The following is a 27748-nucleotide window of genomic DNA, read 5'->3' on the forward strand; positions in this document are numbered from 1 at the left end:
ATCGTCCTCGTCGCTTCCTCTATCTGACACTTGGTCTTGTTACTCGCTCAGTGGTGACAGCGTCCAATATGGCGGGAGCGGCCATGTACGAGCTGGTGCGTGTGGGACACTCCGAGCTGGTCGGCGAGATCATCCGCCTGGAAGGAGACATGGCCACCATCCAAGTGTACGAAGAGACCTGTATCCTTCATCCAGGGGCTGGGGGCTGCGCACATACAGGTATACTGCATCAGCAGAATAGTGAGTGCAGCTCTGGGGTATAATACAGGATGTAACTCAGGATCAGTAATGTAATGTATGTACACAGTGACTGCACCAGCAGAATAGTGAGTGCAGCTCTGGGGTATAATACAGGATGTAACTCAGGATCAGTAATGTATGTACACAGTGACTGCATCAGCAGAATAGTGAGTGCAGCTCTGGGGTATAATGCAGGATGTAACTCAGGATCAGTAATGTATGTACAGTGAGTGCACCAGCAGAATAGTGAGTGCAGCTCTGAGGTATAATACAGGATGTAACTCAGGATCAGTAATGTAATGTATGTACACAGTGACTGCACCAGCAGAATAGTGAGTGCAGCTCTGGGGTATAATACAGGATGTAACTCAGGATCAGTAATGTAATGTATGTACACAGTGACTGCACCAGCAGAATAGTGAGTGCAGCTCTGGGGTATAATACAGGATGTAACTCAGGATCAGTAATGTAATGTATGTACACAGTGACTGCACCAGCAGAATAGTGAGTGCAGCTCTGGAGTATAATACAGGATGTAACTCAGGATCAGTAATGTAATGTATGTACACAGTAACTGCACCAGGAGAATAGTGAGTGCAGCTCTGGAGTATAATACAGGATGTAACTCAGGATCAGTAATGTAATGTATGTACACAGTGACTGCACCAGCAGAATAGTGAGTGCAGCTCTGGGGTATAATACAGGATGTAACTCAGGATCAGTAATGTAATGTATGTACACAGTGACTGCACCAGCAGAATAGAGAGTGCAGCTCTGGAGTATAATACAGGATGTAACTCAGGATCAGTAATGTAATGTATGTACACAGTGACTGCACCAGCAGCATAGTGAGCGCAGCTCTGGGGTATAATACAGGATTAGTACAGGATCAGTAATGTAATGTATGTACACAGTGACTGCACCAGCAGAATAGTGAGTGCAGCTCTGGAGGATAATACAGGATGTAACTCAGGATCAGTAATGTAATGTATGTACACAGTGACTGCACCAGCAGAATAGAGAGTGCAGCTCTGGAGTATAATACAGGATGTAACTCAGGATCAGTAATGTAATGTATGTACACAGTGACTGCACCAGCAGCATAGTGAGCGCAGCTCTGGGGTATAATACAGGATTAGTACAGGATCAGTAATGTAATGTATGTACACAGTGACTGCACCAGCAGAATAGTGAGTGCAGCTCTGGAGGATAATACAGGATGTAACTCAGGATCAGTAATGTAATGTATGTACACAGTGACTGCACCAGCAGAATAGTGAGTGCAGCTCTGGAGTATAATACAGGATGTAACTCGGGATCAGTAATGTAATGTATGTACACAGTGACTGCACCAGCAGAATAGTGAGTGCAGCTCTGGGGTATAATACAGGATGTAACCCAGGATCAGTAATGTAATGTATGTACACAGTGACTGCACCAGCAGAATAGTGAGTGCAGCTCTGGAGTATAATACAGGATGTAACTCAGGATCAGTAATGTATGTACACAGTGACTGCATCAGCAGAATAGTGAGTGCAGCTCTGGGGTATAATGCAGGATGTAACTCAGGATCAGTAATGTATGTACAGTGAGTGCACCAGCAGAATAGTGAGTGCAGCTCTGGGGTATAATACAGGATGTAACCCAGGATCAGTAATGTAATGTATGTACACAGTGACTGCACCAGCAGAATAGTGAGTGCAGCTCTGGGGTTTAATGTAACTCAAGAGCAATGAATAATTCAGACCCCGTGGATATTGGTGCAGAAGTTGCAGTGCGGTCAGACTTACAGTTGTGTAAAAAATAGTGATGAGTGAATGTACTCGTTATTTGAGATTTCTCGAGCACGCTCGGGGGTCCTCCGAGTTTTTTTTAGTGCTCCGAGATTTAGTTTTTATTGCCTCAGCTGAATGATTTACATCTGTTAGCCAGCATAAGTACATGTGGGGGTTGCCTGGTTGCTAGGGAATCCCCACGTGTACTTATGCTGGCTAGTAGCTGTAAATCATTCAGCTGCGGCAATAAAAACTAAATCTCCGAGCACTAAAAAATACTCGGAGGACCCCCGAGCGTGCTCGAGAAATCTCAAGTAATGAGTATATTCACTCATCACTAGTAAAAAAGTGTTTGTCTTCTTCCTGATTTCCTATTCTTTTCCATGTTTGTTTCACTTCCATGTTTCAGATCACAAACTAATATTTACATTTGCCTAAGATAACCCAAGCAAACACAGAATGCAGTTTATATATGAAGGTCTTTATTGTTAAGGGAAAAAGAAGTCCAAACCTACAGGGCCCAGTGTGAAAAAGTGATTGCCCCCTGACCCTCTTAATTTATGTTTTAACTGTGGTTTATCACATCTTTGGAAAGCTGAGTTCAAATTCCCTAGCCACTCATGTTCTTAATGAAGAAATCACTTAAATAGGACTTGCCTGACGAAGTGAAGTAGACCAAACGATCCTCAAAAGTTAGACATCATGCCGCGATCCAAAGAAATTCTGGAACAAATGAGAAACAAAGTAATTGAGATCTATCAGTCCGGAAAAGGTTATGAAGCCATTTCTAAAGCTTTGGGACTGCAGTGAACCACAGTGAGAGCCATTATTCACAAATGGCAAAAGCATGGAACAGCGGAGAACCTTCCCAGGAGTGACCGACCGACCAAAATTACCCCAAGAGCGGAGCAACAATTCATCGAAGAGGTCACAAAAGACCCCACAACCATGTCCAAAGTACTGCAGGCCTCACTTGCCTCTCTTAATGTCAGTGTTCATGACTCCACCATAAGAAAGAGAATGGTCAGAGTTAGAAGACGAAAAGCACTGCTGAGTAATAAGAACATAAAGGCTTGTCTCAGTATCGCCAGAAAACATCTTAATGATCCACAAGACTTTTGGGGAGAATACTCTGTGGACTGACAAGACAAAAGTTGAACTTTTTGGAAGGTGTATGTCCCTTTACATCTGGCGTAGAAGTAACAGCATTTAAGAAAAGGAGCATCACACCAACAGTAAAATATGGTGGTGGTAGTGTGATGGTCTGAGGCTGTTTTGCTGCCTCACAACCTGGAAGACTTGTGGTAAGTAGAACTATGACTTCTGCTGTCTACCAAAAAATCCTGAAGGAGAATGTCCGGCCATCTGTTCGTGACCTCAAGCTGAAGCGAACTTGGGTTATGCAGCATGACAATGATCCAAAACAACCAGCAAGTCCACCTCTGAATGGATTAAGAAAAACTAAAGACTTTGGAGTGGCCTAGTCAAAGTCCTGACCTTAATCGGTTGAGATGCTGTAGAATGACCTTTAAAAAGGTGCTTCATGCTCGGAAACCTCCAATGTGGCTGAATTACAACAATTCTGCAAAGATGAGCGGCCAAAATTCCTCCAGAGCGTTGGCCTCATTGCCAGTTATCGCAAACGCTTGACTGCAGTTGTTGCTGCTAAGGGCGGCCCGACCAGTTATTAGGTTTAGGGGCAATCACTTTATCACACAGGGACCTGTAGGTTTGGATTTCTTTTTCCCTTAATAATAAAGTCCTTCATAACCTACATTGTGTGATTACTTGTGTCATCTTTGTCTAATGTTTACATTTGTTTGGTGTCTGAAACATGCGAAGTAAGAAATCACAAAGGGGGTGAACACTTTTTCACACAACCGTGCCTTTGTGTTCTGTTACGGTAGCTCGGATACAGGTGAGTTTGTCAGATATCTGGGCTGTGTGTTTCCTGGGATCTGAGGATTTGGACGATTTCTTGTGTTCGATGTGTCTATATTGTGGATTTCCTTAGCATCGCTCTTGCAGCCGGTGTATCGGTGGGAGACCCTGTCCTCCGCACCGGGAAGCCCCTCTCTGTGGAGCTGGGTCCTGGCATTATGGGATCCATTTTTGATGGTATCCAGAGGCCCCTGAAAGACATCAGTGACTCCACACAAAGTATCTACATCCCCCGGGGTGTGAACGTGTCCGCCCTGAGCAAGGACATTAAGTGGGAGTTCACCCCATTGAAAAGTCTCCGAGTGAGTGGCCTGACGTTAACGGTACAACCCTCCCTAAGCCAGACCTCGCCGGCTGTCCTAAGGCTTCTGACTGGAAACAGTCAGCACGGTGGTCACCGACATTACAGCCAGAGACGGGCGAAGTGATAAGATAGATGCGCCTGATAGGAGGATATTGTGTGTTCTGTACATGATTCCCCGGATCGCACTCCCCTCACACCCGCGGGCTCAGCATTGCCCGGATCACCCGCCACACCTGCAGACTTAATGCATGGGTCGCCCGGCGTGTCCCGCCTCCCCTCGCGCCCGGCGTGTCCCGCCTCCCCTCGCGCCCGCAGGCTCCCGCCTCCCCTCGCGCCCGCAGGCTCCCGCCTCCCCTCGCGCCCGCAGGCTCCCGCCTCCCCTCGCGCCCGCAGGCTCCCGCCTCCCCTCGCGCCCGCAGGCTCCCGCCTCCCCTCTCGCCCGCAGGCTCCCGCCTCCCCTCTCGCCCGCAGGCTCCCGCCTCCCCTCTCGCCCGCAGGCTCCCGCCTCCCCTCTCGCCCGCAGGCTCCCGCCTCCCCTCTCGCCCGCAGGCTCCCGCCTCCCCTCTCGCCCGCAGGCTCCCGCCTCCCCTCTCGCCCGCAGGCTCCCGCCTCCCCTCTCGCCCGCAGGCTCCCGCCTCCCCTCTCGCCCGCAGGCTCCCGCCTCCCCTCTCGCCCGCAGGCTCCCGCCTCCCCTCTCGCCCGCAGGCTCCCGCCTCCCCTCTCGCCCGCAGGCTCCCGCCTCCCCTCTCGCCCGCAGGCTCCCGCCTCCCCTCTCGCCCGCAGGCTCCCGCCTCCCCTCTCGCCCGCAGGCTCCCGCCTCCCCTCTCGCCCGCAGGCTCCCGCCTCCCCTCTCGCCCGCAGGCTCCCGCCTCCCCTCTCGCCCGCAGGCTCCCGCCTCCCCTCTCGCCCGCAGGCTCCCGCCTCCCCTCTCGCCCGCAGGCTCCCGCCTCCCCTCTCGCCCGCAGGCTCCCGCCTCCCCTCTCGCCCGCAGGCTCCCGCCTCCCCTCTCGCCCGCAGGCTCCCGCCTCCCCTCTCGCCCGCAGGCTCCCGCCTCCCCTCTCGCCCGCAGGCTCCCGCCTCCCCTCTCGCCCGCAGGCTCCCGCCTCCCCTCTCGCCCGCAGGCTCCCGCCTCCCCTCTCGCCCGCAGGCTCCCGCCTCCCCTCTCGCCCGCAGGCTCCCGCCTCCCCTCTCGCCCGCAGGCTCCGCATTGCTCCAGCTTCATTGTGTATTTCTGTGTTTCTCCCGCAGGTCGGCAGTCACATCACGGGAGGAGACATCTATGGCTCCGTGTTTGAGAACTCCCTTATCAAACACAATATTATGCTTCCTCCTCGCAACCGGGGAACAGTCACGTACCTGGCACCGCCCGGGCACTACGACACCTCGGTAAGATCTACGGCTTGGTTCACATTTGCATCCTCTTCCTCCCTCCACACTTTTTGTATTTATTTGGTTGTCTATGGTTTTGTGGAAGAAAACAAAAGGAAGTATTTGAGTCTCCTGCAGCGCCCCCACAGGAGGAAAGAAGCATCACATTTCTTTTTTATAATTGAACTCCTTTGGTTTCCTGAGACGCTCCGGAGAATCTCGATAATGAGACCCCCTTACATTAGCGGGTGGTATCGCAGAGACATCTGCTTCTTGACATAGAAGGTATGTGCACATTCCACTTGGGGGGAAAACAAACAAACAAACAAACAAACACCGCCACAGAAAACGAGCTCCAGCGATCGGCACAGCAAGGAAACAAAAAAAGCTACAGGTCTGAAAACTGAAAAATGTCGGCTTTTTTTTTTTTAACCCAGTAACGATTTTCTTTAATAAAATACTATTAAAAAAAAAAAGTCCCAAAGCAAAAAAATAAAATAAACGCTACAAGTTGGGTTTCTCCGTAATTTCGCGACCTGGAGAATCTGCACAATGAATGAAAGCCATAAAATCAAAGCCCTGACACCGTACTTTCATTGCACTTGGATTTTTCTCCATTTTTCAGTACATTTTGTAAAATAAATGTTGTTATTCAAGACTACAACTCGATCCGCGAAAACCCAGCCGACTCCGGCGTCTGGGGCCGAGAACTGATACTGGTTATGGCGCCTGGAAGAAAGGGTGGAGGAAAAACCGAAAGCGCACGCCGTCAAGAAGAAGAAGCCGTAAAGAGGCGGCGTCTCACGGCGGACATTGCTGAACGCTGCAGATCCGGCTCAGCGCTCCGCCTCATCTAGGCGCAGATTCATTAGGCAGCGTTCACACCTCAGAGCTGCATTCACTATTCTGCTGGTTGTTACTGGGAATCTTCTTTATTATATGTGGAGACTACTGCTCCCAGCATGTCCTGCTCGGAGTGAGGTTTAACCCTTTCCTGTCCTTCCCTCCCAGGACGTGGTGCTGGAGCTGGAGTTCGAGGGTGTGAAGGAGAAGTTCACCATGGTGCAGGTGTGGCCGGTGCGGACCGTCCGTCCAGTGACCGAGAAGCTGCCGGCGAACCACCCGCTGCTGACCGGCCAGAGAGTCCTGGACGCGCTGTTCCCGTGAGTCCCCTCTGATGTGCAGGTTCAGGATCTCTGCTTGCTGTCAGCGCACAATGTCCCCCACATACATGTCCGATCCATGGCTCCTTCCCAATCACATCCAGTGTGATCCGCCCGGGTCTCCACTATGCAGGTGATCACAGAGGGCACGGTCACTGGCCGGACCCCTTATACGGAGGGATTGATCACGGGGGGCACGGTCTCTTGTACGGAAGGATTGATCACGGGGGGCACGGTCACTGGCTGGACCCCTTATACGGAGGGATTGATCACGGGGGGCACGGTCACTGGCCGGACCCCTTATACGGAGGGATTGATCACGGGGAGGATTGGTCACTGGCCGGACCTCTTATACGGAGGGATTGATCACGGGGGGCACGGTCTCTTGTACGGAAGGATTGATCACGGGGGGCACGGTCACTGGCTGGTCCCCTTATACGGAGGGATTGATCACGGGGGGCACGGTCACTGGCCGGACCCCTTATACGGAGGGATTGATCACGGGGAGGATTGGTCATTGGCCGGACCCCTTATACGGAGGGATTGATCACGGGGAGGATTGGTCATTGGCCGGACCCCTTATACGGAGGGATTGATCACGGGGAGGATTGGTCACTGGCCGGACCTCTTATACGGAGGGATTGATCACGGGGAGGATTGGTCACTGGCCGGACCTCTTATACGGAGGGATTGATCACGGGGGGCACAGTCACTGGCCGGACCTCTTATACGGAGGGATTGATCACGGGGGGCACTGTCATTGGCCGGATCTCTTATACGGAGGGATTCTTTTTTTTTTTGGACTTTGTCACGGAAATTCTCTGTTTTGTCCCCAGATTAAATTGGTGGAATGAAAATAGAGTACATGAGAATATGAGTCCGCGTGTGAGCGACACTGATGTGTGATTTCCCCCCGCAGGTGCGTACAAGGTGGGACCACCGCCATCCCGGGGGCTTTTGGTTGTGGTAAAACTGTTATCTCACAATCATTGTCCAAGTACTCAAACAGCAACGTCATCATCTACGTAGGATGCGGAGAAAGAGGGAACGAGATGTCTGAAGTCCTGAGGGACTTTCCTGAGGTGAGAAGCTGCGGCTGAGACAAGTGTCCTCATAACTGATGGCAGAAACCCAGAAACAAAGTGCAGACAGACCCCAGAGCTTCACTCACTATTCTGCTGGTACAGTCACTGTGTACATACATTACATTACAGATCCTGAGTTACATCCTGTATTATACTCCAGAGCTGCACTCACTATTCTGCTGGTGCAGTCACTGTGTACATACATTACTGATCCTGAGTTACATCCTGTATTATACTCCAGAGCTGCACTCACTATTCTGCTGGTGCAGTCACTGTGTACAGACATTACATTACTGATCCTGAGTTACATCCTGTATTATACTCCAGAGCTGCACTCACTATTCTGCTGGTGCAGTCACTGTGTACACACATTACATTACTGATCCTGAGTTACATCCTGTATTATACTCCAGAGCTGCACTCACTATTCTGCTGGTGCAGTCACTGTGTACACACATTACATTACTGATCCTGAGTTACATCCTGTATTATACCCCAGAGCTGCACTCACTATTCTGCTGGTGCAGTCACTGTGTACATACATTACATTACTGATCCTGAGTTACATCCTGTATTATACTCCAGAGCTGCACTCACTATTCTGCTGGTGCAGTCACTGTGTACATACATTACATTACTAATCCTGAGTTACCTCCTGTATTATACTCCAGAGCTGCACTCACTATTCTGCTGGTGCAGTCACTGTGTACAGACATTACATTACTGATCCTGAGTTACATCCTGTATTATACTCCACAGCTGCACTCACTATTCTGCTGGTGCAGTCACTGTGTACACACATTACATTACTAATCCTGAGTTACCTCCTGTATTATACTCCAGAGCTGCACTCACTATTCTGCTGGTGCAGTCACTGTGTACATACATTACTGATCCTGAGTTACATCCTGTTATTATCCTCCAGAGCTGCACTCACTATTCTGCTGGTGCAGTCACTGTGTACACACATTACATTACTGATCCTGAGTTACATCCTGTATTATACCCCAGAGCTGCACTCACTGTTCTGCTGGTGCAGTCACTGTGTACATACATTACTGATCCTGAGTTACATCCTGTATTATCCTCCAGAGCTGCACTCACTATTCTGCTGGTGCAGTCACTGTGTACATACATTACATTACTGATCCTGAGTTACATCCTGTATTATACTCCAGAGCTGCACTCACTATTCTGCTGGTGCAGTCACTGTGTACACACATTACATTACTGATCCTGAGTTACATCCTGTATTATCCCACAGAGCTGCACTCACTATTCTGCTGGTGCAGTCACTGTGTACATATATTACATTACTGATCCTGAGTTACATCCTGTATTATACTCCAGAGCTGCACTCACTATTCTGCTGGTGCAGTCACTGTGTACATACATTACATTACTGATCCTGAGTTACATCCTGTATTATACTCCAGAGCTGCACTCACTATTCTGCTGGTGCAGTCACTGTGTACACACATTACATTACTGATCCTGAGTTACATCCTGTATTATCCCACAGAGCTGCACTCACTATTCTGCTGGTGCAGTCACTGTGTACATATATTACATTACTGATCCTGAGTTACATCCTGTATTATACTCCAGAGCTGCACTCACTATTCTGCTCATGGAGTCACTGTGTACATACATTACATTACTGATCCTGAGTTACATCCTGTATTATACTCCAGAGCTGCACTCACTATTCTGCTGGTGCAGTCACTGTGTACAGACATAACATTACTGATCCTGAGTTACATCCTGTATTATACTCCAGAGCTGCACTCACTATTCTGCTGGTGCAGTCACTGTGTACAGACATTACATTACTGATCCTGAGTTACATCCTGTATTATACTCCAGAGCTGCACTCACTATTCTGCTGGTGCAGTCACTGTGTACACACATTACATTACTGATCCTGAGTTACATCCTGTATTATACTCCAGAGCTGCACTCACTATTCTGCTGGTGCAGTCACTGTGTACACACATTACATTACTGATCCTGAGTTACATCCTGTATTATACCCCAGAGCTGCACTCACTATTCTGCTGGTGCAGTCACTGTGTACATACATTACATTACTGATCCTGAGTTACATCCTGTATTATACTCCAGAGCTGCACTCACTATTCTGCTGGTGCAGTCACTGTGTACACACATTACATTACTGATCCTGAGTTACATCCTGTATTATACTCCAGAGCTGCACTCACTATTCTGCTGGTGCAGTCACTGTGTACACACATTACATTACTGATCCTGAGTTACATCCTGTATTATACTCCAGAGCTGCACTCACTATTCTGCTGGTGCAGTCACTATGTACATACATTACATTACTGATCCTGAGTTACAGTCTGTATTATACCCCAGAGCTGCACTCACTATTCTGCTGGTGCAGTCACTGTGTACATACATTACATTACTGATCCTGAGTTACATCCTGTATTATACCCCAGAGCTGCACTCACTATTCTGCTGGTGCAGACACTGTGTACATACATTACATTACTGATCCTGAGTTACATCCTGTATTATACTCCAGAGCTGCACTCACTATTCTGCTGGTGCAGTCACTGTGTACATACATTACATTACTGATCCTGAGTTACATCCTGTATTATACTCCAGAGCTGCACTCACTATTCTGCTGGTGCAGTCACTGTGTACACACATTACATTACTGATCCTGAGTTACATCCTGTATTATACTCCAGAGCTGCACTCACTATTCTGCTGGTGCAGTCACTGTGTACACACATTACATTACTGATCCTGAGTTACATCCTGTATTATACTCCAGAGCTGCACTCACTATTCTGCTGGTGCAGTCACTGTGTACACACATTACATTACTGATCCTGAGTTACATCCTGTATTATACTCCAGAGCTGCACTCACTATTCTGCTGGTGCAGTCACTGTGTACATATATTACATTACTGATCCTGAGTTACATCCTGTATTATACTCCAGAGCTGCACTCACTATTCTGCTGGTGCAGTCACTGTGTACACACATTACATTACTGATCCTGAGTTACATCCTGTATTATACTCCAGAGCTGCACTCACTATTCTGCTGGTGCAGTCACTGTGTACACACATTACATTACTGATCCTGAGTTACATCCTGTATTATACTCCAGAGCTGCACTCACTATTCTGCTGGTGCAGTCACTGTGTACACACATTACATTACTGATCCTGAGTTACATCCTGTATTATACTCCAGAGCTGCACTCACTATTCTGCTGGTGCAGTCACTGTGTACATATATTACATTACTGATCCTGAGTTACATCCTGTATTATACTCCAGAGCTGCTCTCACTGTTCTGCTGGTGCAGTCACTGTGTACATACATTACTGATCCTGAGTTACATCCTGTTATTATCCTCCAGAGCTGCACTCACTATTCTGCTGGTGCAGTCACTGTGTACACACATTACATTACTGATCCGGAGTTACATCCTGTATTATACCCCAGAGCTGCACTCACTGTTCTGCTGGTGCAGTCACTGTGTACATACATTACTGATCCTGAGTTACATCCTGTATTATCCTCCAGAGCTGCACTCACTATTCTGCTGGTGCAGTCACTGTGTACATACATTACATTACTGATCCTGAGTTACATCCTGTATTATACTCCAGAGCTGCACTCACTATTCTGCTGGTGCAGTCACTGTGTACACACATTACATTACTGATCCTGAGTTACATCCTGTATTATCCCACAGAGCTGCACTCACTATTCTGCTGGTGCAGTCACTGTGTACATATATTACATTACTGATCCTGAGTTACATCCTGTATTATACTCCAGAGCTGCACTCACTATTCTGCTGGTGCAGTCACTGTGTACATACATTACATTACTGATCCTGAGTTACATCCTGTATTATACTCCAGAGCTGCACTCACTATTCTGCTGGTGCAGTCACTGTGTACAGACATTACATTACTGATCCTGAGTTACATCCTGTATTATACTCCAGAGCTGCACTCACTATTCTGCTGGTGCAGTCACTGTGTACACACATTACATTACTGATCCTGAGTTACATCCTGTATTATACTCCAGAGCTGCACTCACTATTCTGCTGGTGCAGTCACTGTGTACACACATTACATTACTGATCCTGAGTTACATCCTGTATTATACCCCAGAGCTGCACTCACTATTCTGCTGGTGCAGTCACTGTGTACATACATTACATTACTGATCCTGAGTTACATCCTGTATTATACTCCAGAGCTGCACTCACTATTCTGCTGGTGCAGTCACTGTGTACATACATTACATTACTGATCCTGAGTTACATCCTGTATTATACCCCAGAGCTGCACTCACTATTCTGCTGGTGCAGTCACTGTGTACATACATTACATTACTGATCCTGAGTTACATCCTGTATTATACTCCAGAGCTGCACTCACTATTCTGCTGGTGCAGTCACTGTGTACATACATTACTGATCCTGAGTTACATCCTGTATTATACTCCAGAGCTGCACTCACTATTCTGCTGGTGCAGTCACTGTGTACATACATTACATTACTGATCCTGAGTTACATCCTGTATTATACTCCAGAGCTGCACTCACTATTCTGCTGGTGCAGTCACTGTGTACATACATTACATTACTGATCATGAGTTACATCCTGTATTATACTCCAGAGCTGCACTCACTATTCTGCTGGTGCAGTCACTGTGTACATACATTACATTACTGATCCTGAGTTACATCCTGTATTATACCCCAGAGCTGCACTCACTATTCTGCTGGTGCAGTCACTGTGTACATACATTACATTACTGATCCTGAGTTACATCCTGTATTATACTCCAGAGCTGCACTCACTATTCTGCTGGTGCAGTCACTGTGTACATACATTACATTACTGATCCTGAGTTACATCCTGTATTATACCCCAGAGCTGCACTCACTATTCTGCTGGTGCAGTCACTGTGTACATACATTACATTACTGATCCTGAGTTACATCCTGCATTATACCCCAGAGCTGCACTCACTATTCTGCTGGTGCAGTCACTGTGTACATACATTACATTACTGATCCTGAGTTACCGCCTGGATTATACTCCAGAGCTGCACTCACTATTCTGCTGGTGCAGTCACTGTGTACATACATTACATTACTGATCCTGAGTTACATCCTGTATTATACCCCAGAGCTGCACTCACTATTCTGCTGGTGCAGTCACTGTGTACATACATTACTCATCATGTACTGATCCTGAGTTACATCCTGTATTATACTCCAGAGCTGCACTCACTATTCTGCTGGTGCAGTCACTGTGTACATACATTACATTACTGATCCTGAGTTACATCCTGCATTATACCCCAGAGCTGCACTCATTATTCTGCTGGTGCAGTCACTGTGTACATACATTACATTACTGATCCTGAGTTACATCCTGTATTATACTCCAGAGCTGCACTCACTATTCTGCTGGTGCAGTCACTGTGTACATACATTACATTACTGATCCTGAGTTACATCCTGTATTATCCCCCAGAGCTGCACTCACTCCATTGCTTTTGGAGACAGTCAGCAGACTTGTGGACTGACTTGGTACAGCGCTTGGTATATGGAGGACAAAATGTATGCAAGTTCTATGCAGAAACAGAACAAGCAGGGAATGCTGGGAGATTTCAGCTCTGCCATCTTTGTGGATTTTGCGTCCCTTCCTCTTCTGCACTTTGTGCTGTTCGCTGTGAGACCCCTCAGGTCTGTGCGCGGTGTCCGGAGTCCTCGTCTGACCTGACAGCCGCCATCGCTGGGCTGCGCTCTTCGGTTCGGAGCAGCTGTTGTTTTCGGCAGTCGGCGGTGCTGTTTTTCTCGCTTTCTGGCAGCAGTTTACACGGGAAGCTTCTGCTTTGTGTTCCAGCTGACAATGGAGGCGGACGGTAAAGTGGAGAGCATCATGAAGAGAACCTCACTGGTCGCTAACACATCCAACATGCCCGTGGCGGCTAGAGAAGCCTCCATCTACACAGGTAAGTGCAGGGTTCGGGTGTGGCGCCCCCTACTGGTCGTACAGGCTGTGGGATTCAATGCGCCACTTTCTGCCTTGCAGGAATCACGCTCTCCGAGTATTTCCGAGACATGGGCTATCACGTCAGCATGATGGCCGACTCCACCTCCCGATGGGCCGAGGCGCTCAGAGAAATCTCGGGACGTCTGGCAGAAATGCCCGCTGGTAAGTTCTCATTTTTAGTATTGGGAACAGCGCCACTCTGGTTTGTGTGGCCAGGTCTGGTATTGCAGCTCTCGTGTATGTGAGGTATGTGGCCCCCAGGTGTGTGGGTGGAGGGCCCTAACACGGCATCTCCCTGTATCTGATCCATGCATCGTATATGTGACGGCTCCGGTGGTTTTCTCCTTGCTCCCCGCAGACAGCGGTTATCCTGCCTACCTGGGAGCTCGCTTGGCCTCCTTCTATGAGCGAGCCGGACGGGTGAAGTGTCTGGGCAACCCCGAGCGGGAAGGCAGCGTCAGCATCGTGGGGGCGTAAGTATCGCCAGCGAACACGTAGCCCCCGAGGCAGCCGCCGATGTCTCCTCCACAGGAAATGGAGGTCTTGTGCAGAAAAGAAATGCTGAAACTGTGGGGTCAAAAAGATTAGGCTTGTTACCCCCACCTGTCTTATCAGGGGCATTGGGGGCCACATAAGTGAGAAAAGGGAGAGGAGGGGGCAAGAGTGAGAGATGAGAGCGGAGCACCCCGGGGCTCCAAAGAGCGAGACGAGAGCGGAGCACCCCATGGCGCCAAAGAGCGAGACGAGAGCGGAGCACCCCATGGCGCCAAAGAGCGAGACGAGAGCGGAGCACCCCGGGGCGCCAAAGAGCAACAGACGAGAGCGGAGCACCCTGGGGTGCCAAAGAGCGAGATGAGAGCAGAGCACCCCGGGGCGCCAAAGAGCGTGACGAGAGCGGAGCAACCCGGGGCACCAAAGAGCATGACGAGAGCGGAGCACCCCTGGGCGCCTAAGAGCGAGACGAGAGCGGAGCAACCCGGGGCGCCAAAGAGCGAGAGACGAGAGCGGAGCACCCTGGGGCGCCAGAGAGCGAGAGATGAGCGGAGCACCCTGGGGCGCCAGAGAGCGAGAGATGAGCGGAGCACCCTGGGGAGCCAGAGAGCGAGAGATGAGAGCGGAGCAACCTGGGCGCCAAAGAGCGAGACGAGAGTGAAGCAACCCAGGGCGCCAAAGAGCGAGACAAGAGCAGAGCACCCCTGAGCGCCAAAGAGCGAAACGAGAGCGGAGCAACCCGGGGCACCAAAGAGCGTGACGAGAGCGGAGCACCCCTGGGCGCCAAAGAGCGAGACGAGAGCGGAGCAACCCGGGGCACCAAAGAGCGAGACGAGAGCAGAGCACCCCTGGGCGCCAAAGAGCGAAACGAGAGCGGAGCAACCCAGGGCACCAAAGAGCGTGACGAGAGCGGAGCACCCCTGGGCGCCAAAGAGCGAGACGAGAGCGGAGCAACCCGGGGCACCAAAGAGCGAGACGAGAGCGGAGCACCCCGGGGGGCCAAAGAGCGAGAGATGAGAGCTGAGCAACCTGGGCGTCGAAGAGCGAGAGACGAGAGCGGAGCACCCTGGGGCGCCAGAGAGCGAGAGATGAGAGCGGAGCACCCCGGGGCTCCAAAGAGCGAGACGAGAGCGGAGCACCCCGGGGCTCCAAAGAGCGAGACGAGAGCGGAGCACCCCGGGGTGCCAGAGAGCGAGATGAGAACAGAGTAGTCCGGGGCGCCAAAGAGCAAGAGACGAGGACAGGGAGCAATAGACTGAGAGGAGGGGTAAAGTGTGAGACAGGAGGAGAAGATAGCGCAAAAAAGTGAGATGAGGAGGGCAAAAGAGCGATGTGAGAGGGGGAATAGAGGGAGAGGAATCCAATGGATGGATGGCGAGATGCTGCTCAGAGAGGAGGAGATGGTGAACGTTGTGACCCCGGAGCTTTGTAGCACGGCCCATCTGTAGGACTCCCCTTCTCCCCTTTTACTGATAAGTGGGGGTCCTAGAGCAGTGTGGAGCCGGCTGTGCGGCTGGTGCCGGGATGTAAAGGGTTACCTGCAGTTCTGGTAATCGGCGCCAGATCAGAGTTTGAGGTTTTGCCAATCTCCGCGCTCCGGCAGCCAAGAGAAGCTGAGCTGCGCTGGAGTCGGAGGGGGCTACAGCCAGAGGTGCGAGCCCCCCGCTCACTGCTCACACCTGCAGGTGGCCGCCTTTCATTGCGCTGCTCAATCCTCTTCTGTCCTACAAAGCACAGAGATCTGTTGTTTAGTTGCGTCATGACTTCTACTCCAGTCACATCCAGAGCTGCATTCGCAATTCTGCTGGCTGCTGCGTGGGTGCGCAGTGATGGTCTGCAGCCGGAGGCATTCTGTCCTGTGTACTATTGGGGGATATATATTCATGTCCTGCATTTTGTGTGTTTCAGCGTTTCTCCCCCCGGTGGAGACTTTTCGGACCCCGTCACCTCGGCCACCCTGGGGATCGTGCAGGTAATGTCCTTCCTCTGTGTGCGGAGACTCCGGTGTAGTGTGACGTGCAGCAGAGCTGTGTGTGCGGATGCTCCGGTGTAGTGTGATGTGCAGCAGAGCTGTGTGCGGAGGCTCCGGTGTAGTGTGACGTGCAGCAGAGCTGTATGTGCGGATGCTCCGGTGTAGTGTGATGTGCAGCAGAGCTGTGTGTGCGGAGGCTCCGGTGTAGTGTGACGTGCAGCAGAGCTGTGTGTGCGGATGCTCCGGTGTAGTGTGATGTGCAGCAGAGCTGTGTGTGCGGAGGCTCCGGTGTAGTGTGATGTGCAGCAGAGCTGTATGTGCGGATGCTCCGGTGTAGTGTGACGTGCAGCAGAGCTGTGTGTGCAGAGACTCTGGTGTAGTGTGATGTGCAGCAGAGCTGTGTTTGCGGAGGCTCCGGTGTAGTGTGACGTGCAGCAGAGCTGTGTGTGCGGAGGCTCCGGTGTAGTGTGATGTGCAGCAGAGCTGTGTGTGCGGAGGCTCCGGTGTAGTGTGACGTGCAGCAGAGCTGTGTGTGCGGATGCTCCGGTGTAGTGTGATGTGCAGCAGAGCTGTGTGTGCGGAGGCTCCGGTGTAGTGTGATGTGCAGCAGAGCTGTATGTGCGGATGCTCCGGTGTAGTGTGACGTGCAGCAGAGCTGTGTGTGCAGAGACTCTGGTGTAGTGTGATGTGCAGCAGAGCTGTGTTTGCGGAGGCTCCGGTGTAGTGTGACGTGCAGCAGAGCTGTGTGTGCAGAGACTCCGGTGTAGTGTGACGTGCAGCAGAGCTGTATGTGCGGATGCTCCGGTGTAGTGTGACGTGCAGCAGAGCTGTGTGTGCAGAGACTCTGGTGTAGTGTGATGTGCAGCAGAGCTGTGTTTGCGGAGGCTCCGGTGTAGTGTGACGTGCAGCAGAGCTGTGTGTGCAGAGACTCCGGTGTAGTGTGATGTGCAGCAGAGCTGTATGTGCGGAGGCTCCGGTGTAGTGTGATGTGCAGCAGAGCTGTATGTGCGGATGCTCCGGTGTAGTGTGACGTGCAGCAGAGCTGTGTGTGCAGAGACTCCGGTGTAGTGTGATGTGCAGCAGAGCTGTGTGTGCGGAGGCTCCGGTGTAGTGTGATGTGCAGCAGAGCTGTATGTGCGGATGCTCCGGTGTAGTGTGACGTGCAGCAGAGCTGTGTGTGCAGAGACTCTGGTGTAGTGTGATGTGCAGCAGAGCTGTGTTTGCGGAGGCTCCGGTGTAGTGTGACGTGCAGCAGAGCTGTGTGTGCAGAGACTCCGGTGTAGTGTGACGTGCAGCAGAGCTGTATGTGCGGATGCTCCGGTGTAGTGTGATGTGCAGCAGAGCTGTGTGTGCGGAGACTCCGGTGTAGTGTGACGTGCAGCAGAGCTGTGTGTGCGGAGCCTCCAGTGTAGTGTGACGTGCAGCAGAGCTGTGTGTGCGGAGACTCCAGTGTAGTGTGACGTGCAGCAGAGCTGTGTGCGGAGGCTCCGGTGTAGTGTGACGTGTAGCAGAGCTGTGTGAGCGGAGTCTCCGGTGTAGTGTGACGTGCAGCAGAGCTGTGTGTGTCGACTCTGGTGTAGTGTGACGTGCAGCATAGCTGTGTGTGCGGAGGCTCCGGTGTAGTGTGACGTGCAGCAGAGCTGTGTGTGTCGAGACTCTGGTGTAGTGTGACGTGCAGCAGAGCTGTGTGTGCGGAGACTCTGGTGTAGTGTGACGTGCAGCAGAGCTGTGTGTGCGAAGGCTCCGGTGTATTATGACGTGCAGCAGAGCTGTGTGTGCGGAGACTCCGGTGTAGTGTGACGTGCAGCAGAGCTGTGTGAGCGGAGGCTCCGGTGTAGTGTGATGTTCAGCAGAGCTGTGTGTGCGGAGACTCTGGTGTAGTGTGACGTGCAGCAGAGCTGTGTATGTTCCTTACGCTGTTGCTGATGTCTCCTTCCTTTGTGCAGGTCTTCTGGGGTTTGGATAAGAAGTTGGCGCAGAGGAAGCACTTCCCATCTGTGAACTGGCTGATCAGCTATAGTAAGTACACCCGAGCGCTGGACGAATATTACGACAAGCACTTCCCCGAGTTTGTGCCGCTGAGGACCAAAGCCAAGGAGATTCTGCAGGAAGAGGAGGACCTGGCTGAGATCGTGCAGCTGGTTGGAAAGGTAAGAGATGTTCTGTGTATGTGCAGTGTCCGGCCGGGGATCCTCTGTGCGGTGTCCGGCCGGGGATCCTCTGTGCGGTGTCCGGCCGGGGATCCTCTGTGCGGTGTCCGGCCGGGGATCCTCTGTGCGGTGTCCGGCCGGGGATCCTCTGTGCGGTGTCCGGCCGGGGATCCTCTGTGCGGTGTCCGGCCGGGGATCCTCTGTGCGGTGTCCGGCCGGGGATCCTCTGTGCGGTGTCCGGCCGGGGATCCTCTGTGCGGTGTCCGGCCGGGGATCCTCTGTGCGGTGTCCGCCCGGGGATCCTCTGTGCGGGGTCCGCCCGGGGATCCTCTGTGCGGGGTCCGCCCGGGGAACCTCTAACACCATTACCTCTGCTGCTTTGTTTCAGGCTTCATTGGCAGAAACAGATAAGATCACTCTAGAAGTGGCCAAACTGATTAAGGACGACTTTCTTCAGCAGAACGGTTATACTCCATACGACAGGTGATGTATGCTCCGTACCTTCACATTGGTGGTGTGATGATAATGTCTGTAGGCTCAGAAGCTGTCCCCAGCGTACGGGTTATCAAGGGTCAGAAGCTGATTCCAGCATAAGGTTGAGGGTTAAAAGTAGGGCTTGGGACTGGAGGGTCGGGAGATGTCTCCGGCGCTGTGGCCGGCGGGTCGGGAGGTGTCCCCGGTGCTATGGCCGGCGGATCGGGAGGGGTCCCCGGCCCTATGGCCGGCGGATCGGGAGGGGTCCCCGGTGCTGTGGCCGGAGGATCGGGAGGCGTCCCCGATGCTGTGGCTGGAGGGTCGAGAGGTGTCCCTAGTGCTGTGGCTGGAGGGTCGGGAGACGCCCCCGGTGCTGTGGCTGGAGGGTTGGGAGGTGTTTCTGGTGCTGTGGCTGGAGGGTCGGGAGGCGTTTCCGGTGCTGTGGCTGGAGGGTCGGGAGGTGTCCCTGATGCTGTGGCTGGAGGGTTGGGAGGCGTTTCCGGTGCTGTGGCTGGAGGGTCGGGAGGCGTCCCTGATGCTGTGGCTGGAGGGTCGGGAGGCGTCCCTGATGCTGTGGCTGGAGGGTCGGGAGGCGTCCCTGATGCTGTGGCTGAAGGGTCGGGAGGCGTCCCTGATGCTGTGGCTGGAGGTTCGGGAGGTGTCCCTGATGCTGTGGCTGGAGGTTCGGGAGGCGTCCCTGATGCTGTGGCTGGAGGGTCGGGAGGCGTCCCTGATGCTGTGGCTGGAGGGTCGGGAGGCGTCCCTGATGCTGTGGCTGGAGGGTCGGGAGGCGTCCCTGATGCTGTGGCTGGAGGGTCGGGAGGCGTCCCTGATGCTGTGGCTGGAGGGTCGGGAGGCGTCCCTGATGCTGTGGCTGGAGGGTCGGGAGGCGTCCCTGATGCTGTGGCTGGAGGTTCGGGAGGCGTCCCTGATGCTGTGGCTGGAGGGTCGGGAGGCGTCCCTGATGCTGTGGCTGGAGGGTCGGGAGGCGTCCCTGATGCTGTGGCTGGAGGGTCGGGAGGCGTCCCTGATGCTGTGGCTGGAGGGTCGGGAGGCGTCCCTGATGCTGTGGCTGGAGGGTCGGGAGGCGTCCCTGATGCTGTGGCTGGAGGGTCGGGAGGCGTCCCTGATGCTGTGGCTGGAGGGTCGGGAGGCGTCCCTGATGCTGTGGCTGGAGGGTCGGGAGGCGTCCCTGATGCTGTGGCTGGAGGGTCGGGAGGCGTCCCTGATGCTGTGGCTGGAGGGTCGGGAGGCGTCCCTGATGCTGTGGCTGGAGGGTCGGGAGGCGTCCCTGATGCTGTGGCTGGAGGGTCGGGAGGCGTCCCTGATGCTGTGGCTGGAGGGTCGGGAGGCGTCCCTGATGCTGTGGCTGGAGGGTCGGGAGGCGTCCCTGATGCTGTGGCTGGAGGGTCGGGAGGCGTCCCTGATGCTGTGGCTGGAGGGTCGGGAGGCGTCCCTGATGCTGTGGCTGGAGGGTCGGGAGGCGTCCCTGATGCTGTGGCTGGAGGGTCGGGAGGCGTCCCTGATGCTGTGGCTGGAGGGTCGGGAGGCGTCCCTGATGCTGTGGCTGGAGGGTCGGGAGGCGTCCCTGATGCTGTGGCTGGAGGGTCGGGAGGCGTCCCTGATGCTGTGGCTGGAGGGTCGGGAGGCGTCCCTGATGCTGTGGCTGGAGGGTCGGGAGGCGTCCCTGATGCTGTGGCTGGAGGGTCGGGAGGCGTCCCTGATGCTGTGGCTGGAGGGTCGGGAGGCGTCCCTGATGCTGTGGCTGGAGGGTCGGGAGGCGTCCCTGATGCTGTGGCTGGAGGGTCGGGAGGCGTCCCTGATGCTGTGGCTGGAGGGTCGGGAGGCGTCCCTGATGCTGTGGCTGGAGGGTCGGGAGGCGTCCCTGATGCTGTGGCTGGAGGGTCGGGAGGCGTCCCTGATGCTGTGGCTGGAGGGTCGGGAGGCGTCCCTGATGCTGTGGCTGGAGGGTCGGGAGGCGTCCCTGATGCTGTGGCTGGAGGGTCGGGAGGCGTCCCTGATGCTGTGGCTGGAGGGTCGGGAGGCGTCCCTGATGCTGTGGCTGGAGGGTCGGGAGGCGTCCCTGATGCTGTGGCTGGAGGGTCGGGAGGCGTCCCTGATGCTGTGGCTGGAGGGTCGGGAGGCGTCCCTGATGCTGTGGCTGGAGGGTCGGGAGGCGTCCCTGATGCTGTGGCTGGAGGGTCGGGAGGCGTCCCTGATGCTGTGGCTGGAGGGTCGGGAGGCGTCCCTGATGCTGTGGCTGGAGGGTCGGGAGGCGTTTCCGGTGCTGTGGCTGGAGGGTCCGTAGGCGTCCCCGGCGCTGTGGCTGGAGGGTCGGGAGGTGTCCCCGGCGCTGTGGCCGGAGGGTTGGGAGGAGTCCCCGGCGCTGTGGCTGGAGGTTCGGGAGGCATCCCCGACTCTGTGGCCGGAGGTTCGGGAGGCGTCCCCGACTCTGTGGCCGGAGGTTCGGGAGGCGTCCCTGGCGGTGTGGCCGGAGGGTCGGGAGGCGTCGCCGGCGGTGTGGCCGGAGCGTTGTTACATGTTTATTTCAGTGGGGCTCTCGTCTTCCCGCTGGAGGGATCGGGCATGTGCAGCCGCCATCATCTATTCCTTCAGATCGTGTAATCGTCGTCTCTTGTCTTCCAGGTTCTGTCCTTTCTACAAGACGGTCGGCATGCTCAACAACATGATTGCTTTCTATGACATGGCCCGCCGTGCCGTGGAGACCACCGCTCAGAGCGACAACAAGATCACGTGGGCGATCATTAGGGAACACATGGGCGAGATCCTGTACAGACTGACCTCCATGAAGTTCAAGGTCAGGAATGCACGGCGTGGTGTCGCGTAGTGTTACGGGCGGTGACCTCCGTGGATTTTACAGGCGCCGGTTTTCTTTGCATATAATCTGTCTCCAAATACGGGAGCAGCGAAGTGGATGAGATTTGATAAAACGTCATCAGACGCGGTGGGAAAAAAACGCGCGTAAACTGGTGACCGCTGCGGATGTTCCAGTGAAAGTGTCTACTTTGCTGCAGATTCTTTATTTTCCTCCCTTATATAGCGCCATTCCACCGCTCTGCAGGGGGCAGCGTTGGCCTGGAGCCACTAGGGGGCGCTCACCGCCCTCAATCTTCACTAAGCTCTGAGCGCCCCCTAGTGGAGCTGTAGGTTATTAGAATTGATGGAGGCAGGGCTGCTATGGAGCGGAGCTGGGAAGCCGGGTCCTGACGTGCGATCATCTACCGGTGGGAGGCTGTGACTGATCTCCTTGGTCATGTTGGCCACCTGGGCGGCGGTCCGTCGTGCTTCACGCTCTGCAGAACTTTCCGCCTTCGCTTATTTATGACGTCTGTTTTTTTTCTTTTGTTCCAGGACCCAACGAAAGAAGGGGAAGCGAAGATCAAGGGCGACTACAACCAGCTCCTGGAGGACATGCAGAACGCCTTCCGCAGCCTCGAGGACTAATGCCGACCACCACCCCCATCATCTCAGACCTCCAGCTGCTGCACCAAGACTGGGGCCCCTGTACATCTCCTGGACTCACCCCCCCTTCCCAGTGTAGTAGCCCCCAAAACCCTTCACGTCCATTCCAGCAGTGTAATGGCGGCGTGCGTAGCTGTCGCCCCCTTCGTGTGGTCACTGAATGTTCTTATTGTGGAGCAGATGCCGGGGGAGGGGGGAGATGCAGCTGCAGTTGCTGCTGCTTTATGTATCTTGTCTTATCCTGGCAGCTACTGACCATCGCGTGAGTCAATAATGCCGATCAGGGCCGTCCTCCACCCCCAGTGATCTGCAGCTAGTCGCTCAACTACAACTCCCAGCATGCCCTGATAGCCGCAGCAGGCTTAACCGGACAGCGCATGCTTGGAGTTGTAGTCTTGCAGCAGGTCGCCGATCACAGCCCTGCACATTCCAGCATCGCCGGGGACTATGCGTTCCTGAATGATGCTGCATGCTGAGTCTTGTAGTTCCTCCATCAGTATTCTCCTTCTGTGGTGTGTGTATATCCCTGCGGTGTACAGTAATCTGAGCCAAGCTGTGGGGGTATATATATATATATATATATATATATATATATATATATATATATATATATATATATATATATATATATATATATATATATATATATATATATATATATATTACCTACTAATTCCAGCAGCGTTTGTCCTCAACTTTTTGTAAAATCGCTTAAATAGCAATCCCCCAATGCATTATTATGGAAATCGCTAGCGGAGGTTGCGGTCCAAAAAGTGAAGCTACACGGCCATTGTCCGCAGAGTATCGGGGCTCGTCCCACATATACAATGTAATGGGGGATTGCCCTTTAAGCAATTCTCTAATATATGACCTGAGCTTTGTGCTGCCGGTACAACCCGGTCACTGTAGTCCGGCCCCCGACTGATCAACAATCAGCGCTTCTGCCGATCGTGCTGTTATGTGATCGCTGCGGCCGTGTCGTCTGTCATGTCTGTACCCCTCATCCACCTTGTTATATGTCCAGACACTGGGGGCTCAGTGGTGGCTGTATAAATCTATACACAGTGAGCTCCCCCTAGTGGTGGCTTTATAAATCTATACACAGTGAGCTCCCCCTAGTGGGGACTGTATAAATATACTCACAGTGAGCTCCCCCTAGTGGGGACTGTATAAATATACTCACAGTGAGTTCCCCCTAGTGGTGGATATATAAATCTGTGCTTGCTGAGTTCCCCCTAGTGGTGACTAAATCTATATGCAGTGAGCTCCCTCTAGTGGCATCTGTATTAATTTATACGCAGTAAGCTCCCCCTAGTGGTGGCTGTATAAATCTATACGCAGTGAGCTCTCCCTAGCCGTGAATATATAAATCTATGCTTGCTGAGCTCCTCCTAGTGGTGGCTTTATAAATACACTCACAGTGAGCTCCCCTTAGTGGTGACTTTATAAATACACTCACAGTGAGCTCCCCCTAGTGGTGGATATATAAATCTACGCTTGCTGAGCTCCCCCTAGTGGTGACTGAATCTATTTGCAGTGAGCTCCCCCTAGTGGTGACTGCAGACATTTCTTTTTCTCGTGAATCGCTGAGGACTGTGCCCGGTATTCCTCCTCCGTCACCTCTTCTCCTGTGCACCTGGAGATGATGCTCATGAAATCACTGTAGCTCCATCCCCTCCTCCCCCGTGTCCGGTCATTTGTGGTGTAGCCCCCCAGACGCCCTCCTGCCCCCATCGATGGGGAATGACTGACCCCTTGAAGCAAGATATGTAAAGGCGGTAGATGTGTATTTATTGTACTGTCGGTGGGCTCCCTGCAGGGGGCGCCGCTGTGAGCAGCTCCTGGTATTAGTTTTGGTGTTTTTCTTGTCTGTGGCTGTTGCTTCTGTTATTTGTGTCTTTCATTTTTTTTTTTTTTTTTGGTTTCTGTTCATTTTCCTTTCAAGCTGTAAAATTTACAGAAGGAGATTTAAAGAGACAGTACCGCTCTGGTTTTATGACTTGAAGTTTGTGTAAAGTTGTTCAAATTCTTGAGAATAAAATATAAATTTAAATGTAAAAGACGGTTTTATTTATTCTTAAAGTGTCGCATCATCCGCTTGTGGCGCACGAGCTGAAATCCCAGCAGCACAGAGGATTTCAGGAGGAGTGGGCGCTGATCTTCAAGATAGTCACAAGCTTTATAGAGCAGCAGCACAGAGGATTTCAGGAGAGAGATCAGGCTGTAGTTAGGCCTCTCTCACAAATAGTGCTCAACGGGGGCAGCGGGTGCAGTTTTCAGACGCATCCGCTGCCCATTATCAGTTCCGGGGAGGAAGGGGTGGAGTTCCGGCTGCGCATGTGCGCTCAAAAATGGTGGACGCGTCACACAAAAAAAGTTACATTGAACTTGTTTTGTGCTGACGGCCCGCCAATTACTGACGCATCCAGTGCACGACGTGTGGAACGTGTGTCCGTACATCGCGGTGCGTCGGTGATACAAGTCTATGGGCAAAAAACACATCCTGCACAGAACGACACATTGTAACGTCTTCATAAAGATGGAAGTGTGAAAATAGCCTAACATGGTAGAGAGGCACTGTGGGGGGCACTGTAGGGAGCACTGTAGGGGGCACTGTAGGGAGCGCTGTGGGGGGCACTGTAGAGGGCACTGTAGGGAGCGCTGTGGGGGGCACTGTAGAGGGCACTGTAGGGAGCACTGTAGGGAGCACTGTGGGGGGCACTGTAGGGAGCACTGTGGGGGGCACTGTAGGGAGCGCTGTGGGGGGCACTGTAGGGAGCACTGTAGGGAGCACTGTAGGGGGCACTGTAGGGGAGCACTGTGGGGGGCACTGTAGGGAGCACTGTGGGGGGCACTGTAGGGAGCGCTGTGGGGGGCACTGTAGGGGAGCACTGTGGGGGGCACTGTAGGGAGCACTGTGGGGGGCACTGTAGGGAGTACTGTAGAGGGCACTGTAGGGGAGCACTGTGGGGGGCACTGTAGGGAGCACTGTAGGGGAGCACTGTGGGGGGCACTGTAGGGAGCACTGTGGGGGGCACTGTAGAGAGCACTGTGGGGGGCACTGTATGGGGTACTGTAGGGGGCACTGTAGAGAGCAGTGTGGGGCACTAGGGAGCACTGTGGGGGGCACTGTATGGGGTACTGTTGGGGCACTGTGGGGAGCGCTGTGGGGGGCACTGTATGGAGCGCTGTAGGGGGCACTGTAGAGAGCAGTGTGGGGCACTGTGGGGAGCACTATAGGGGGGCACTGCAAGGGGCACTGTAGGGAGCGCTGTAAGGAGCACTGTATGGGGGCACACAGAGCTCCCCCCATCACTGGAGAGATCTGATCTGCGATTATTACAGTCCTCGTCAGGAATCACACACCGACCGACCCTGCAGGTCATCCCACAAATCATGGGGAGGCACCGGCTCCAACTACACCTCGGCTGCTGCAGAACCTCATCATACACCTCAGCTGCTGCAGACCCTCACCATGCACCTCAGCTGCTGCAGAACCTCACCATGCACCTCAGCTGCTGCAGAACCTCACCATGCATCTCAGCTGCTGCAGAACCTCACCATGCATCTCTGCTGCTGCAGAACCTCACCATACAACTCAGCTGCTGCAGAACCTCATAATACACCTCAGCTGCTGCAGAACCTCATCATACATCACTGCTATTGCGGAACCTCATACATCTCAGCTGCTGCAAAACCTCAACATACACCTCAGCTGCTGCAGTACCTCATCTTACTCTTCAGCTGCTTCAGAACATCATCACACCTGAGCTGCTGCAGAACCTCATCATACATCTCAGCTGTTGCAAAACCTCATAATACACCTCAGCTGCTGCAGAACTTCATCATACACCACAGCTGCTGCAGAACCTCATCATACACCTCAGCAGCTGCAGAACCTCATACATCTCAGCTGCTGCAGAACTTCATCATACACCTGCTGCTGCAGTACCTCATCATACACCTCAGCTGCTGCAGAACTTCATCATACACCTCAGCTGCTGCAGGACCTCATGCATCTCAGCTGCTGCAGAACCTCATCATACACCTCAGCTGCTGCAGAACCTCATCATACACCTCAGCTGCCGCAGAACCTCATACATCTCAGCTGCTGCAGAACCTCATCATACACCTCAGCTGCTGCAGAACCTCATCATACACCTCAGCTGCTGCAGAACCCCAGCATACACCTCAGCTGCTGCAGAACCTCAGCACACACCTCAGCTGCTGCAGAACCTCAGCATACACCTCAGCAGCTGCAGAACCTCATCACGCACCTCAGCTGCTGCAGAACCTCATCATGCATCTCAGCTGCTGCAGAACCTCATCATACACCTCAGCTGCTGCAGAACCTCATCATACACCTCAGTTGCTGCAGATCTTCCTTATGATACCGGTGGAGCGTTCCCCAGCAGTGTCTCTGGGTGACTGGGCCACTGCTCTGTGCGGCCACCAGGGGGCGGTGCTCACGATGCTTTTACTGCAGCTGCTCACTGTACGGGAGTATCCAGGAAGTGTCAGTTCCGGTTGGTCGCCATGGAGACCGCTACTCGGGATGGAGTCGTGTCTCCTAGCAACCGCCATCCTCAGCATCTCCGGGAATGGAGGAAACTGCAGAAGGCTCAGAGCAGAACTCGGCCACACAGGTGAGAGCAGGGGCCACATCATACTAGGGGCCAGAGAGGTGAGAGCGGGGGCCACATCATACCGGGGGCCAGAGAGGTGAGAGCAGGGGCCACATCATACCGGGGGCCAGAGAGGTGAGAGCAGGGGCCACATCATACCGGGGGCCAGAGAGGTGAGAGCAGGGGCCACATCATACCGGGGGCCAGAGAGGTGAGAGCGGGGGCCACATCATACCGGGGGCCAGAGAGGTGAGAGCAGGGGCCACATCATACCGGGGGCCAGAGAGGTGAGAGCAGGGGCCACATCATACCGGGGGCCAGAGAGGTGAGAGCGGGGGCCACATCATACCGGGGGCCAGAGAGGTGAGAGCAGGGGCCACATCATACCGGGGGCCAGAGAGGTGAGAGCGGGGGCCACATCATACCGGGGGCCAGAGAGGTGAGAGCAGGGGCCACATCATACCGGGGGCCAGAGAGGTGAGAGCAGGGGCCACATCATACCGGGGGCCAGAGAGGTGAGAGCAGGGGCCACATCATACCGGGGGCCAGAGAGGTGAGAGCAGGGGCCACATCATACCGGGGGCCAGAGAGGTTAGAG

General features: G+C 53.4%; 2 protein-coding genes across 4 annotated transcripts in view; both read left to right on the forward strand.

The window, feature by feature from the left end:
* ATP6V1A (ATPase H+ transporting V1 subunit A) overlaps positions 1-23009 on the forward strand; it is a 36971-nt gene extending 13962 nt beyond the window's left edge. For 2 of the 3 annotated variants that reach the window (XM_077293687.1, XM_077293688.1), the window contains exons 4-16: positions 52-180; positions 4044-4258; positions 5509-5646; positions 6640-6791; positions 7711-7873; positions 13805-13913; positions 13994-14116; positions 14313-14427; positions 16355-16418; positions 18365-18568; positions 18957-19051; positions 21689-21860; positions 22415-22649. In XM_077293687.1, coding sequence (XP_077149802.1) covers positions 52-180; positions 4044-4258; positions 5509-5646; positions 6640-6791; positions 7711-7873; positions 13805-13913; positions 13994-14116; positions 14313-14427; positions 16355-16418; positions 18365-18568; positions 18957-19051; positions 21689-21860; positions 22415-22507 — 1772 coding nt within the window. In that variant the 3' untranslated portion in view covers positions 22508-22649. Of the gene's footprint in view, positions 1-51; positions 181-4043; positions 4259-5508; positions 5647-6639; positions 6792-7710; positions 7874-13804; positions 13914-13993; positions 14117-14312; positions 14428-16354; positions 16419-18364; positions 18569-18956; positions 19052-21688; positions 21861-22414 lie in introns of all 3 variants that reach the window. The other variant, XM_077293686.1, reaches the window with a different exon arrangement.
* Positions 23010-27092: 4083 nt separating this feature from the next.
* The window catches only part of GRAMD1C (GRAM domain containing 1C), a 159655-nt gene continuing 158999 nt past the window's right edge, over positions 27093-27748 (forward strand). The window contains exon 1 of the mRNA XM_077293690.1: positions 27093-27171. Within this exon, the coding sequence (XP_077149805.1) occupies positions 27127-27171 (45 nt within the window). The 5' untranslated portion in view covers positions 27093-27126. The remainder of the gene's footprint in view (positions 27172-27748) is intronic.

The sequence above is a fragment of the Ranitomeya variabilis genome, chromosome 3 (genome assembly GCF_051348905.1).
Source record: "Ranitomeya variabilis isolate aRanVar5 chromosome 3, aRanVar5.hap1, whole genome shotgun sequence".
NCBI classification, from domain to species: Eukaryota; Metazoa; Chordata; class Amphibia; order Anura; family Dendrobatidae; genus Ranitomeya; species Ranitomeya variabilis.